The sequence below is a fragment of the Phoenix dactylifera genome, chromosome 17 (genome assembly GCF_051530095.1).
Source record: "Phoenix dactylifera cultivar Ajwa chromosome 17, Ajwa_hap1_PhDact_Kaust_v1.1, whole genome shotgun sequence".
Lineage (NCBI taxonomy): Eukaryota > Viridiplantae > Streptophyta > Magnoliopsida > Arecales > Arecaceae > Phoenix > Phoenix dactylifera.
The window spans coordinates 15,102,827-15,118,458 of NC_143206.1; the positions used below are offsets into that span (position 1 = coordinate 15,102,827).

The 15,632-nt window shown below is 38.9% G+C and overlaps 1 protein-coding gene across 2 annotated transcripts; it reads right to left on the reverse strand.

The window, feature by feature from the left end:
* Positions 1 to 1,907: 1,907 nt before the first annotated feature.
* On the reverse strand, positions 1,908 to 13,104 carry LOC103709634 (uncharacterized). 2 transcript variants are annotated; one of them, XM_008795080.6, is made up of 7 exons: positions 12,818 to 13,104; positions 7,051 to 7,249; positions 5,369 to 5,612; positions 3,161 to 3,328; positions 2,645 to 2,691; positions 2,515 to 2,555; positions 1,908 to 2,427 (listed from the first exon to the last, which is right to left on the reverse strand). In XM_008795080.6, exons 2-7 carry the CDS (start codon positions 7,225 to 7,227, stop codon positions 2,334 to 2,336), a joined length of 771 nt encoding a protein of 256 aa, XP_008793302.1. In that variant the 5' UTR covers positions 7,228 to 7,249; positions 12,818 to 13,104; the 3' UTR covers positions 1,908 to 2,333. The 2 variants fall into 2 exon arrangements, with proteins under 2 accessions (XP_008793302.1, XP_008793303.1); XM_008795081.6 differs by lacking the exon at positions 12,818 to 13,104 and adding an exon at positions 11,195 to 11,616.
* Between the last annotated feature and the right edge of the window lie 2,528 nt (positions 13,105 to 15,632).

Below are 15,632 nucleotides of genomic sequence, written 5' to 3' on the forward strand. Positions count from 1 at the left end.
AGGGGGATGCAGAGTAAGAGGGGATGGGGATGGGGGGCGGAGGTAGAGGGGTGGAGGAGTAGGAGGAGGGAGGAGGGAGGAGGAGGAGGAGGGTGAATAGGCGGAGGAGGAGAGGAGAGGGATGAGGGGGAGACAGAGGTGGGCGGGAAGAGGGGGAGGGGGAGGAGGAGGATGAGGAGGGGGGAGGAGGAGGAGGCAGAGGCGGGGCGGAGGAGGAGGGGAGAGGGATGAGGGGGAGGCAGAGGTGGGCGGGAAGAGGGGGAGGGGGAGGAGGAGGATGAGGAGGGGGGAGGAGGAGGAGGCAGAGGCGGGGCGGAGGAGGAGGGGAGAGGGATGAGGGGGAGGCAGAGGTGGGCGGGAAGAGGGGGAGGGGAGGAGGAGGATGAGGAGGGGGGAGGAGGAGGAGGCAGAGGCGGGGCGGAGGAGGAGGGGAGAGGGATGAGGGGGAGGCAGAGGTGGGCGGGAAGAGGGGGAGGAGGATGAGGAGGAGGCAGAGGCGGGGGGTGGGGAGGTGGGGGGTGGGGAGGGTGGGGGTAATTTAGGAATTTTTAATTTTTTAGGGGTGTCCTTAGCAAATGGGGGGGGTGTAGAGAGTATTTAATTTTTTTTTAATTTTTGGGGGGTGTCCTGAGCAATAGGGGGGGTGTATTTAGAACTACCCGCTATATTGGGCTTAGCTTTCCACCTAATTACGTAGATGCCCTTGTACGAAGCTAGAATTACACCACGTTCTCGCTGCCAACCCGCGGTGACACGCCTGGAGTAAGCCTTATGATTTACCTTGGTGATCAGATCTCCGTCCGTTGGCGAAATACTCTCGACCGGTTCTACAAGGCTAGCCGTCCGATCAAAATCATATAGCTTCCCCTCTTCGGCATTCGCGAACTGCCGTGATTTTATTTTTTAAAAGCATGTTAAATGACGATTTTGCTCATATAAGTGTACTTCATTACAGTTATGCCCTGGGAAGTACATTTTTTTTGGTCATCACCGGTCGCTGTCGAGGATCGGACGGCTCAGCGGTGGCCTGAGCTCCGGACCACAAAGACCTCTGATCGGGACCACCGATGTCAGGCGGAGACGGCCGCGCCGCTGAGCCTGCGACTCATCATGGACCGTCGCCTCGGTGGACCCCTGCCGCACCCAATTTCCCACTGCAATTATTGCGGCCGTTGTTCGAGGACGGGGTCATGGACGGTATTTCCCGTAAAAAACACTGAGATTTCCGGTGTGGGCCCCACATGTCGGAACTATTCCACAGAGCCCATTATCTGGTGGTGGACTGACACCGACCGCCACCTCTGTCCTATCATGAGTCATGGGCTTCGAATCCCATCACCGAGAGGTACGGTAACCACTGTGCTAATTTAATCATTGTCTACTACAGATTTGGACGGTGACCGTAGCTTAATTGGACCGGACGATAGTGGGTTTGGTTGATAAAAAAATGGACCGGTCGTCAACCCGTGGTTAACGTGTCGTTTGACCCAGCCCCCCAGGATGGAGGCCGAAAGGACCGCCATGAGGTGGTGAGTATATTGGGAACAATAACCAAAATTTTAGCAAAACATGTTTCTAATATTTTATTAGATTGCCGACGGAATCATTAGGCCAGCCTCATGGCGATGGGCTTGTAGACCCTTATCCAAATGAACAAAAAATAAAGCGCGACAAGTGCTCTTTCATCCTTGTAACAGTTCTCTTCATGCAAGCAGCGGTAGACCGGCCGGCAAGTTTGGCCTCCTGTGGATGGGGTTCCAGGCAGAGGAATCAATCAATAGTTTAAGAAATTTCACCCTCTTTTGGTAATAAAGAAAGTTCAACTTTAAAGGCAGAAAAACTGAGTACGTTCCGCAAGATTTTTCAGACACTGGGGCCCAGAAATGCTTGGTGACGTTTCAAATACATAGCATAAAATTCGCACTTTATTACATCACAAAAAATACATAAAAGCCAGCTTTCTGACAATTTCGCAAGCACTAAAAGTATAATTTACCACTTATTTCACATCCAGCAGGTTTAACACAGGGAATGTCCGCGTAAGCCGTCTGTATTACATCAAATTTTTTTCCATGATCCTACCTTGCAACTTGTTTTGAAACTTTAAACATGCTATTTATGTAAAGCAGTATCAGTTGTAATACTTCAGGACGACGCACTGCTGCTGAACTGTCAAATAACATCAAATAACTGGGTCTTCCGCAATTTAAATCCAGGACCACATTTCTCATCTCTGACAGGCATAAGCCAGGGGAAGAACATGGGAGTGTGTGTGCAAACAAGCAACAATAGTGCTAACATGCTCTCAAAAGCAATGAAGTTATGCATGAATTTTACAGCTGTGTTGGGGGAGCTGCTCTCAACTTCTTTGGTGGTGGGTTTCCTCCAGCAATCAGCACATATGAATAGAAACAAATCATTGCAGCACTGTCATTAGGTACAAAGAAGGTTGTCATGAATGAGTAATATTCCTGAAATATCAATTAATCTAGAATAAGCATGTGACAGGAATACCTTATGAAAACATAAAGTCCTGAAGGAAGGAGTTTCTTTGTCTGCACCAAAGGAGGGGAAAAATAACATCCAAGGACTTAAAAGTGGATAATTTGTTAGATGATCAAAGGTGAGGAATAGCATTTCTTACCAAAGAGTATGACCGAAAATGCTTGCCAAGAAGTGCAGCAGCAATGGCTGCAACATAAGTAGCAGTAAAGTCAACTGACATGATACAACTTACTTGGAAAATTGTGATTCAACTCAAATGTTACTATGAAATTTTAACAATATCCAGGCACCACAACTGAAATAAGTTCAATTAATCCACTAGCTTATTGTAGAGGATATAACTGCGCAACCATAGAATCAAGAACTTCTCTGTTTGTGGATTTAGTTGATACTCTAGAACAACTACCAAGTACCAGGTCAATAGGAATTTAGCTCTTTCCTAGGCAAAACCAATTAAACTTGGATCACAGCATGCAAGAAAGTTTCTAACTCATTTTATAGAATTAAGTTTTGATTGAAAAATCTACAAAGGATACTAAATTTAAGAATTTTTTTTAGATTGAACTCTTTCAAGAACGGTTACCCCTGAATTCCATATTAAAAACTAACATCATTAGATATTCATTCTTGGATAAAGATAGCAGTACTTAGATACCTGCTTGCCCCAATATGAATGGTAAGCTGGATTGTCCTTTCCTCCAGACCTTTAGGCTAAGTACACCTAGGGCCAGTATAGCACTCCCAAACAGCACACCTGTAGTTAGACTAGCAGGATTTCTCGAGAAAATAAATCCAAGAAGCCCTCCACTGAATACAAATCCACCTGTGAAATAAAACATTATGATTATCATCCAGGATGCCACCAGCTGAATTTCTTTATGTCTAACACTATACAGAAAATATTACCAATTTATGAAATCTATAAAGGTGTGACAGTTTATATTACTTATTGTCTTTTATATTGAGAGGAAAAAAAAAGCTAATTTAAATAGCATAATTGATTAAAGAGAAACCGTTTGGCGATCATACGTTTTAAAAGTTTTAGAGAGAATTCAGTATGAACAACAAAAAGGGCAACTACAACCAACAGAAAAGAATAGCCTGTCTCAATAAGAAAACAACATTTTATGAAATGAAGAGTAATAATTTCCTTAAATATATCTTTAAGAAAAAAGAGGACAAAAATATTCTTATATCTGATTGACACAAAGTGCTCTTATTGAGACAGGCCATTGCCATGTATTAGCAAACCTTTCATTTGGATAATATAATTAGTCTTACCACTTTGACAGGCCATATACAGTACAAAGCAGGGATCTGATGTTTGCAAGGGCACAACAATTCATCTTGCTTCGAACAATCATATAGGTAAGAAACATGCTTAAAATGGAAAGAACGAATCAGCTAGATTCAAAAAAAAGCTGCTCGTTTTAGAGATTCAATACCAAGAAAAGCTAGCTGACAAGTAGATTGCTGAACCATGTGATCACAAACAATATTACTGCAATTGAAAGATTGGTGAACAGAAAGACTTACTACAGATGAACATGGAAGTAATTCATACCTCATATCAATGAAATCACCAACAGAAAGTACTAATTCCTTTTCTATGAATGGGTAGTGGTGCATGACATATTAAATTTGGAAGCAAAAAGCTAAAAATTTTAGTGCATGATGCCTTCGTATTGATGGTTTTAAGAGAATTTTTACCAAAAGAAGAGAAATCATCTTTTCTTTCTTGAAAACCCCATTCATGTGCTTGGCTTAAAGCAAACAAAAAGGGGGCTAAAGGTTACTGATTGACAAATAAATACAAAGCGATATACAAATATGGGAACAAATCATATTACAAATAGATATTATTTCCATTAATTTATGGACCCAAGATCTGCAATCACATTTCATTACTGAAGCTTCAATGTCGCACATCTTGTTTGCTATATATCCAATGCACAAATTTCTACAAGCTTGATTCAAACTATACCATTAATTTAAATAAACACATAAATCCTTGACAGTACTGAAACAGTGTCAAATGTAAATAAGCTTCACATGTTACAATCCTAAAGGTATGACAAATTATTAATAATCAGCAGAAAACATCATTTATTTATTCTTTCTTGAAAACTTCATTTCATGTGCCTGGCTTAAAGCCAACAAAATGGAGGCCCAAGGTTTGCCGTAACATTCAGTACCGTACCGTCTAGGCATACCTTACTACATGGGTACCAAACCGGTATGCATTCTTGTACCATACTGACACTCACTACATCTTGCCGTCTCGTACCATACCACATACAAACATTGTAATAGGACGATACTAGTACAGGGTCCGATACTGAGATGGCGAACCACATGGGGGCCTAAAGGTTACTGATTGACAAATAAATATAAATCAATACACAAATATGAGACACAAAGCAAATAGATTTTACTTCCATGAATTTATGGACTGAAGATCCATAATCACATTTCATTGCTAAAGCTTCAATATTGCACATCTTGTACCTCCAATGTGTTTGGCCATATCCAATGCACAAATCTCTACAAGTTTGCCTCAAACTATCACTAAAAAAATTGCATAAAACCTTGATGGTACAAAAACAAAGTCAAACTAAACAAGTTCAACAGGTGAGAATCTTAAAGGTATAACAAATTATTAATAATCAGCACAAATTATCATTACCTATATTTTTGGCATGTCTTTATAATTCAAATAGTTGGAACACAAGATATTAATTGAAGATCAATATGGAAAACCAAGCACCTAAGTACAGTCACATGCTCCGTTCAATGAGTTGTCAATAGATTAATACTTTAATGTAGGGTGCAGGGAAAATTTACTGAATTAAAACTTGCTTACCAAAGGGGATGCCTAGACAAAAATCATGGATTTTTGCAGTCTGTTTGTGTAAGATGGATCCCTCTTTCTGGGCATGCATGTCCATCTCTGGTTTTCCATCATGCAGTTCCTTAGAAGAAAATGATTTTACTGGCTCATCACTAAGCTTCTCTGGATGATCCTCCAGTGAATGCTTAATAGAAGTATCAGGGTCAATACCAGGGTTCCGTGTGCTCCTAGCATTAACACACATGGATATCGAAAGCTGCAAATAAAAAAATAATAGCAACAAATCTAGCCTGTTAATAGAATAAGATATTAAAATAAGCAAAAGGAAAAAAGAAACATGATCTACCAAACAACTCAGGCAGAGTATAATCAGTAACGACAACTGGAATCAAACTGTCACCTCCCTGAAGAACTAGTAAAGCACTGGCTATGGTACCAAGAGTTATTAACAAACCAATGCCTTTCTTCAAAGCGACTCGTCGATGAAGGATGCTTTGATCTTGGTTCCATAGCTGTCATCATGCTTTAGGAGTTCATTATCCACATTCTTTGCATTCCTATTAATTTATAAGTTTATATAGTTCATATGACATTGCGAATTTCCACAAGCCTAACATGTTGACACATCATGACTCAGGTGAGACTTGCCAATTCATCTTTTCTTAAAGTCAAAGCAACTGCAGGTAACATTAGAATCACTCAACAAAGTGAAAACTAGATGAATTGCCTTGAAATAAAAACAATATGGTACTGGGTTCGTACCGGTGCGAAACGGTCCGATCCGCACCAGTACGCGACCGATTTGATCAGTTCCGACCCTGGAACTATTTTCCACACTTGAACCGGACCGGTCCGGTATGTGCTGAACCGGCCGGTACGGGCCGGTTCAACATACGATGCACCAAAGTATTAACTTTATTACAGACAATTCATGTAGTTTTCCCTCTGGTTAGTTGAGTAATTATGATGTTAACTAGAGTTGCTTCCATTAAAGAAAAGATGAGTTCGCAAGCATCAACTAAGTCACCACATGTCAACACGTTAGGCTCCTAGAAATATGCAATGTCACATATAACTATAAATTTATCAGAATGTAAAGAATGTGGATGATGCAAAGCATGCTAACAGCATTCAATTTGTAGCCATGAAAAAGAAAATGACTAAAAAAGTTAAATCAGTTTTTGTTACATTTAGAAGTTATTTTGCTAAAAGGATATCTAAAATTTGAAAATAAAATATGCTTTGTATGGCCAAGTAGTTGAATCCTATTTTCTTGCTCTTGACCAATTATATTGTCAAGACATGGTAAAATTTCCACAGAAAATGAGGCCCAAACATTGAATAGCAATCAAACCAAGGGGCATATTTTATTTTCTAAGTACCCTCCAAAGTCCTAACGCTAATTAGTTGCTTTTCAATCATCTCTATCTCCTTAGACCCATTATTATGATATACTTCCTCTCAACAGCATTAAATGGCAAAGAAAACAAAGAGTGGAGTTGATCTTTAGTAACCCTACTAACCCCAATTTAAATTATTCCCAAGTTTGTCATGTCCCAATAATATGACCGGTCGAGAGCAAGAAATTTTGATTGACATGAAAAGAAGGTAAGTATTGAAAGTGGTCTATAGACTAGGCCTTGTCACTAAATCTAAACACGGAAATGAGCTAAAGTTTCAAACCAGATTTATACCTTCGGGGTGACAGTGACAGGAAACCTTAGGACACAACCTTCAAAGTGCCTATGATTGAGCTCCACCCAATTAAAGGAAGAAACCCTAGACTTAAGGGGTGAAAGGCAAAGACCGTCCAAGGAAGCTAAGCTCCTCTTCACCAATAAACCAGCCCCTGATAACTGTGTCGCCACCATGGATATATAGATCAAAGGGAACCTGAAATAAAATTTGTAACCGATGGTTAGAAAATAGAAATGTGAGAATTTTAGCAGATTTGTCAAAAAATATGAGGAAATATTGCTGCGTGAGAAATAATCTAAGTTAAAAATCATTGTAATTGAAGAAAAAATGAATTTTAAGAACTTACAAATTCGAAAAACTTCTAAATGCATGTTTGGTACTGCTTTAGAAAAGTGCTTTCATGACTTTTTTAAGCAAATGAGCACTTTGACATCATATGAAAGTGCTTTTACAAGAAAAGAGACCAAAAAAAGTGCTTTTAGAAGAAGCTAGAAAACCTAGCTTTTGATTCCTCCCCCTTTTATAAAGCAAAAGCAACACAAAACATGCCCTAACTGTTCTTTTTCTAGAATAAGAAAAATATAATTTGGAACTCCCATGAACTTTACCATTCCTCAATCCGGTTTTTAGATTGGTGGACTTATATGTGAATTGCCCTCTTGCCATGGTCAATGTAATAATATATTTAATATTTGTTGGATATGCAAAATACAGTTGTAATATGTTTACCTTTAACGAATGGTTGAAATGTCAGATAGGAGACATACCCAAGCCATTCCATCTTAAGGTGGACTACAACAAATATACGATTTTTTGTTAATTAGAATTTGTAATTTTTTCACATGTAATTAAGGATGTAAATGTTAGATGAGTGGCACACACCAGTCCATCTTAAAGTGTAAAATATGACTTTTGGTTGATTTGAATACTCTAACTCTTTTCTAATTAGAATAGAATGCACTTCCTCTTTATAGGTTGACATGCAATAAGTCCTTGGGCATGTGCATTGGCACACGCGCACCACCTAGTCTATATAAAACTGTAAGAAGATCCAATATTTTACTTTTCATCCTTTGCATAATCAAATAATAATGTAAATCAAAGTGATATATACTCTGAAAATGGTAATATATAATAAATTTCCTAGTCCTACACATTTCTATCTGACCAACAATAACTCAACTAAAACTAATTGGGATTTCTCCAACTTAGTCCAACCTCATCTTAAGCTAAATTTTGATAGGGTTAGATTGTGGAAAATTTTCGATTCAAGTGCCCTCATCTCCATTTCATTAGATGTTACACATTGATCTAACATAAGATTTTAGTTGATCGGATCAGGCTTGCCCCCAAACAAAGTTGCAATTCCTTAACAATTTCAAGATTTTGAGTATTTCATAACAATGGGGTTGCATAACAGCTAGGTCCACTCCACAAAAACCATGAACTGTTGTAAGTTCAACTGTGTCAAACACAAATTTTTGGCATGTACTTAGGTTGCTCCTTTATAGAACCTATGGGGTTTGGCCATATGTAATATGGTGGTGACAATGATAACAGTGGAGTCACTAATCCAACTGGACCTTGGTCATACCTAACCTAATCTCTTCTTAAGATCCATTTAGTTGGTACATTTATGGCAGGGGTGCACATGGTCATGTTGGTTTGGGTTAGACCAGAATTGACAATCCCAATCGATTACCAAAGTTTGATACCGGAACCAAACCGATTAATGTTGGAATCAACCTAACCTGACCCAATTAAGATCGGATTGGTTCAGATCGGTACCCGAGTTACCCAGAAGTTTTTTTAAAAAAATAGTAAATAAATATTTGGTTTTACTTGAGCAATAAATCATAATGGAAGATAGATTAAACATAACATATAATATATTCAAAGGCATCTAGGATAACAAAATCAAAGATATCTATAAATATAGAATATAACATGTTACACATTATAATAATGACAAAACCAATACTTCATACAAAAAAGCAATAGCAAACCAAAATTACGGGTGAAAATCTATAAAATATAACCATACATTGTATAATATATAATTAATATAATACTAAAATCAATTTTAGATACCCATGTGCAAATGTGTATATATAGGGATTGGGTTGGTTTCGATTAAGGTTCGCCGCATCGGTACCGAATCCTGTACCGGTGCCACACTAGCATAGTGTCTGTACAATACGAAATTTTTTTGGTGTACCGAAAGTCGATACGCCATCCGTACCGGTACTGAATCCGGTACCGTCCGGTACGGTACGACATACCATGATTTGGATCTTAGTCAACCAACCCCTTGACTCGAACTTGAATTGATCTAATTGGATTTCTAAAAATCAAAACTCTAACTGACCCAATCCTATTTCGAACACGAACAAAACAAACCCAACAAGATTGGTAGGTTCGATTCTCGAGTTGACCCAAACCTATGTGGACCCCTAGTTTATGGTACACGTGCACTCCCATAAGATTGATTGATGTATGTGGTTTAGGCTAGATTTACTTTATCAAGGTATGTTTCCATTTTGATTGAACTAGATCAAAGTCAGAGCTTGAGTCAATGTCAAGTGAAAGATTTTATAAGCTCCCATGGATTGTTATGGATTTAAAATAAATATAATATCAAATTTATTAAATTATTTTTAAACATGATATATGGTCTATGTTTATTAAGAAAAACTATCTCAGGCAGGTTAGGTTAAGGAAGACAAGAGGTAGGGCTAGGGAAAAGGAATAAAGAAGATGATAGGGGTGAGGATAGAGGAGGGCAACAAAAGTGGGAGCAAAGAAAAAGGGGATGGAGTTAAGGGTGGTGAATAACAGAGGAGACATGAGAGTGAGGGCGAGTAAAGGGAAACGGTCATGGGGATGACGGCAATGATGATGGAGGACAATGTGAGCAACAATGGGAAAGGCGGATGGGCATATTAGGAAGAAGGGAGAGAAAGGTGGCTTGTAGGCACATGCATATATATAGAAAGGGATTTGAGAGTGGTCAGAGTCCATTATTCTCCTTTCAAGTTAAATCATAGTTATCTTTAACCATACTTACCTTTAACTTTAATTAATAAAACTCAGATGTTTAAAGAACTTTTGAGTAATTGATTTACTCATGTCTTTTAGTTATGCTACATTTGCAGCCAATTCTATATCCAAGACCATACCACACATCTAAAATTTCCTATAGAGTTGGCTCCAATCAAATTCCAAATTTATTTGGGAGTTATCAAAACTTTGTTTCGGATGTATTATAACTCATTTCTGAGGGATCGACGCCAATGAAATATAGCCCTATATAACTCAAAGCCACATGAATGATGAACTGGTATGATCAATGTCTCAACCTAATGAACGGGAGTATATGGTGTGTTAGACAACCTTAAAGGTGGATTGCATTAGAAGTTGGATAATGGAAGCCCACGCTTAAATTCTAATGGCATCTATGTTTACTATTGTTGATAATTTTATTTATTTCTATTTTTTTTTATAGAGAATCCCATTTCACTCATTTTTATATATTTGTAAAGGCTCTTAGAATGATTTTTAAATGGTCTCCTTGCCCCCACTTTTTTTTGTTAGAGTGACCTTCTCACCATTGAGAGATCATAAGTGCAAATATACATTTCAAAACTTGATTAATATATTGATGATCATCCATCAAGTTAAAACTATCCTTCTTTCCTATTGCTGGGCAATAGTTGACATATGTTATGATGTTAATCACTACTATCAAATCAGATCTTCGCGACAACATGGTTGTTGTGTTCAATTTTTTTGCTGAAAGTTAAACAAGATTTCTCATTAAAAAATTATATTTATTTTTTCACAATGCCGAGCAGGGGTCTTTGGCTTAACCAAAAATTTATGGTAAAAGAGCAATACTACTGATCCAAACTGACACAATTCCTTGATCAAAACAAGAAATCCAAACCCCTAAACCCAAAAACACCAATTTTTAGTCCAGAACCCCATATATGCCGATGTAATACACTGATCCCACAAGTTGCAAAGCCGGAACCAACAAGAAAAACAAGGAAAAAACCTAGATCCACGAAAAAGACCGACTCAATGTTCAAACCTAAGCTAGATCCGTCCTTACTGGATCAAAATCGCCAAAGAACTTACCTTCTAGAAGTCGCGAGGAGCGATGCCAGGGAGCTAGGAGTCTGCTGATGGGTGGAGGATAGACTTGCGGAGGACGACGGCCACCCACCAACGTTCGGAACCTTAAAGCTTGGTGATCTTTATGCTAGAAACCAACGGTGTGAACGGTGGACGGACCTAGTAGAGATCAGGGTTTCAGAAAAAATGGAGGATTGGAGAATAGGTCAAATATGAGAGGGAGGAAAGCTCGCCGGAGACAGCGACGGTGGTGCAAGACGGTGGCGGCGGTGGTATCTGGCGGTCTTGGCTTCGTGGGAGGTTAGGGTTTTAGAGATGAGAGGGAGGGTGAGAGGAATGAAGGGAAAAGAAGAGAGGTAGGCGAGGTCGTGGAAGCTGGCAGCGGTGAAGGTGGACGAAGCCTCATCCTAGCCGTTCCTTATTATATATTATATATTATATATTATGTATTATATATTATATATTATATATTATATATTTACGATATAATATAATATAATATAATAATGAAATATAATATAAAATTATATAATGGTTTTATTATGGTGCTTTTTTTTATATCTTTTGTCGAAAAGCAAAGACTCATACTGTCCACTCCTTATTACCACGTATATAAGAAAATTTGCCTTAGCCAATTATGAATCAGTTGCCATTAGGTATCCTATCCCCAGCTAAAATTTCTAACCCAACAAAATGTCATCGAATAAAGCCATCAGATGTCAAACTTGCAAAGCTTGACTACTTGCATCCTTATTGACCATGCAACCACATTTCTCAAATTGACAATACGATATGCTTGAAATTAGCCAGCATAAAAAATGTTCAATAATTATCCTTCAAACTGAATTCCAGAATATCTGCATTTCATACATACTAATACTACTAAGATAGGAATGTGTATACGTAGTTCAATTCTAGCAAGATATCATCCATCCCCAATCGACCCAATTTTCCATTCAGTCCACGATGAGTTTCTCAGAAGTACTTAAATAAATTTTGCTTCTTGTTGGAGTGATCTATTCTCGCACCATCCTCGCAAAGATTGTATACATTTACTAAACGAACGACAGAAGAGCGGCATGAGGAAAAAGACGCCTGAAATTGCTGGAATGCTGCAAAGATCGCATGCTACCACGAACCTAATCTAGATACCGCCCTAAATCACAAAGACAGAAAGAAAAACAACAAAAAATGGAGGAAAAAGAAATCTTCCCCACGATGCGGAGGAGGACAAGAAAGGGGAAAAAAGATTCAAACGATACAAGACCTAAAACCATAGCAGACAATTCAGATCAAAGGATCGAAAAATATCCAAAAATCCCTCTTTTCCTTAGAAACAAAAGAAAGAGGGAGGGGCTCACTCTTTTCCTTTGAAACGAGAGAGAGAGAGAGAGAGGGGGGGGGGATCACTCTTTTCCTTTGAAACGAGAAGAGAGGGGGGGCGTTTAGTATGGAAAATCGGAAAATCCTAACGAAAAACCGCAACAAAGGTCAGACATCCACGGAAGACGGAAAGAACGCAACACGGTTCCGCTCAGAAAAATCATAAACCGATCCAAACAAGCAAATAATTCTTCCAAAAACCACAGAAAATCAAACAAATGTGGGCGAAAAGGAGATCCTCACGAGAGCCAGCCGACGCCTCTGGAGATCACCGCTCCGATCTGCCTAATCACGTCAAAACAACGAAACGGCGACACAGACACCGAGCAATCAATCCTCCTCTTTCCACTATCGATTCAGACAAAGATCGTGTTGGATTTCTTCTGATCTCTCGTTTTCTCTCGATCAATTTTTTGGTTCCTTTTTCTTCGGAGGCGAGGTCTGATGACGAGTTGGAGGAGAGAAGAAGGGAGAAGAAAAAATGGTTCTTTTTTTCTTCGGGGGCGAGGTTTGATGACTTGTTGGAAGAGAGAAGAAGGGAGAACCAAGGCCGGATTTTTAAGGACTGGGTCGCCCGACCCAACTCGATTTCTAGTTCGAATCCAAATATTGGACCAGACCTAATTTAATTAAAAATCGAGTTGGATCGAATTAGGTCTACAGTTAAAATTTTTGATCAACAAATCATTCGGATCGAATCTAATCCATATATAATCTAGCCATAATCTACAAAAATTGGATCCGGGTCAGATTCGAATCGGGTCCAGATCAAACCTCAGTCAAACATATAGAAGGAAGAGCATGATTGGGCTTCCCCAGCAAGCGTGCAAAGCCTGAATCTAATTTGGGACAAGGAAAGACCGGGGGTTCGAATTGAAGCCGAGGGAAGGACACCAACTCAGGCCCCATCCGACTCCGCGTAATATCAGAGCCTGGACCGGGTCCAAGTCGAGTACCAGACTGGGCCCCCTTCATTTCGGGCCGAATAGGACTTTTTAGCTAAAATTAAATAGGACAAGCTTTGTGCAATGTTCAAAAGAAATGTAGCCCAAACAGCAAGCCAGGGGTGTCTCGTCTCAGCTGGAATTTGTGCTATAAGTTACGAACTTGTCTCGGTCCCAAGCTGTCCCATTCCAGACTTCCAATGGCCGAACTCCCAGCTCCAAAAACAAGAGTGATGCTACAGTGGCCCAGAACAATTAAAGGTCACTCAGGTTTTTTTTTTTTTTGGTACATCAGCTGCTCACACTGTTCTCGCATCAGCATAGCCAACTATATCACTAGCTAGATCACTCAGGTTTCTTGATCGCTAGATATCTTCATCAAGTCACTTGAAGTCACTTGGCAAGCTAGGCGTTTCCATGCTTGCACACTCATCTTGAGGGGGAGTGTTAGAGACCGAGTTTTGACATCTAAATTCACAAACAAAACTTTTTATATGCGTCCCTGCGGAATTTGCCGTGCTTGTTAGATAGTTCAGAGTTTGTTGTATTTGTTAAGTGATTTAGAATTTGTTGTACTCATTTCCATATACTCTTTTCATGTTATATTGGAGTAGGAGCCACATATTGGTCCTTATCCGAATTTTAGAGATAAGTTAGTAAAATTCCATATTCCACGTTGATGGGTTGTAGGGATTGGGCTGCAGACGAGCTGCCGCCGGATCACACATTTCTCACGAATTCACAATTCACCAAGGATGACTTTCCAATTTCTATTTACACCCGCAACTCCATCTCTCACTCATCCATCTAGCTCCACCTACTTTGATTAAAGACCATGTAGAGAGAGAGAGAAAAAGAGAACTAAACATGGCTTCACTCCGATAGATCTCTATTCAGATCCAGTTAAATCTACATTGAATGATGGAGGTCGCATATTGATGATCTAACTTGTTAGATATAATTTACCATCTTTTTACTATTTATATACCAAAAATCATGTAATTTGAAGATTCTTAACCTACGTATCAAGTGGTCAAAAAATTAGACAATCTAAATAAAATTTTATATATATATATATATATATATATATATATATATATATATATATATATATATATATATATATATATATATATATATATATCGCTTGATGCATAAGCAAAAACTGTTTTTTTATGCATAGACAGTTTAAAGATAGTAAAACCTCAGATAATTAATATGGGACGTCCATTCCTTAATATAGATTTGATCAAAGCTGAGTAGGGATATATTCGAGTTATGCTCTCTCTCTCTCTCTCTCTCTCTCTCTCTCTCTCTCTCTCTCTCTCTCTCTCTCTCTCTCTATATATATATATATATATATATATATTGAAAAGGTCAAAATCACGAAGGGCTTTAGCCTTGGCTACGTTCAGTCCCTCGCAGTTCTTCCCACCTACTTCTTGTTTGAACGCGGCCTTAAAGAAAGCCAATGATCCCATTGTGGAAGGCGTGGCGATTCCTACTTTCCGGATGGTGACCATTGTGGGGCACTGATGGGGTAGCAATGGAAAGGAAAAAAAAAAGGAGAAAGCCAGCAACCACAAGAGAGCATCTCCTTAGTCCTCCCTCAATTTGAAAACTAGAAGACTAGTTTGTTTGTGATTGGTGGAAGCACCAATTTTTTTCAACAAAAGGACAATTGTAACAGTAGGTAGGGAGAAGGAAAGAGTTCGACCAATATTTTAAATGCTTCCTTGCTTCCTTGTGGAATGTAGAAGGAGGAGGTTCTCGATCACCTTGGAGTGATGATTGTCATGCTTGGATCATGCTTCGTTCCAAACTCAAACAAGTCGGTGTCACATAAAAAAGCTACAAGATTATTAAAAAAAACTTTAATCTTAAACCGGTGTTTTCAATGTGCATGAACACTAATGGCTCGCATCACCAAATACCTTAGAATGATGCCAATGCAAATTAGATTTGCCCCTCTTAAAATCAACTGCACATTTTAATGGCATACGTATAGGTATAAAATTAATGCAGTTATATGCACCCAAACCATGTGGGCTCCAAAAAAATTGAGCTCTGCGATTCATGACCTAAGTTAACTATTCGAACCAACATAAGCACGC